Raw genomic sequence first — 703 nt, 5'->3', positions numbered from 1 at the left:
GTACAGTTGACTCTTGAACAGCATTGGTTTAAACTGCAGGGATCCAGTTGTACACAGATTTTTAAAATAGTAAATACTAGAGTAATACATGATATGTAGTTGGGTGAATCAACAAATGTAGAACCAGGGATACAGAGGAACTGCAATATGGAGAGTCAACTATAAATTATACTTGGATTTTCAACTGCACGGAGGGTCAGTGCTTCTAATCACTGAATTGTTCAGGGCTCAAGTTTTTAGCAGACTGGCTTTGAGATGTTTGCTGAATTTCACAGCTAAATTTCACAGCTTTTTCTGTTTAGCAGGCTTCATTTTAATAGATTTGATTTAAACATTTACTGTAAAATATTGCACCTACTAAATCAAGGACATTTCTTTTTAGGCTTTCACAGAGCTTCAAGCCAAAGTTATTGACACTCAACAGAAGGTGAAGCTTGCAGATGTACAGATTGAACAGCTGAACAGAACGAAAAAGCATGCACATCTTACAGATACAGAGATTATGACTTTGGTAGATGAGACTAACATGTATGAAGGTGTAGGACGAATGTTTATTCTTCAATCCAAGGAGGCGATTCATAATCAGCTGTTAGAGAAACAGAAGATAGCAGAAGAAAAAATTAAAGAATTGGAACAGAAAAAATCCTATCTGGAGCGGAGTGTGAAGGAAGCTGAGGACAATATCCGGGAGATGCTGATGGCG

General features: G+C 37.4%; 1 protein-coding gene across 1 annotated transcript in view; it reads left to right on the top strand.

Moving 5' to 3' along the window:
• The window catches only part of LOC104987793 (prefoldin subunit 1-like), a 3,817-nt gene that overhangs the window by 363 nt on the left and 2,751 nt on the right, over positions 1-703 (top strand). The window contains exon 2 of the mRNA XM_010838855.1: positions 383-700. Within this exon, the coding sequence (XP_010837157.1) occupies positions 383-700 (318 nt within the window). The remainder of the gene's footprint in view (positions 1-382; positions 701-703) is intronic.

The sequence above is a fragment of the Bison bison genome, unplaced genomic scaffold, assembly GCF_000754665.1.
Source record: "Bison bison bison isolate TAMUID 2011002044 unplaced genomic scaffold, Bison_UMD1.0 scf7180017864105, whole genome shotgun sequence".
Taxonomy (NCBI): Eukaryota; Metazoa; Chordata; class Mammalia; order Artiodactyla; family Bovidae; genus Bison; species Bison bison.
Note: the sequence above shows the minus strand (reverse complement) of the source record. Positions and strands in the feature narration are given on the sequence as shown.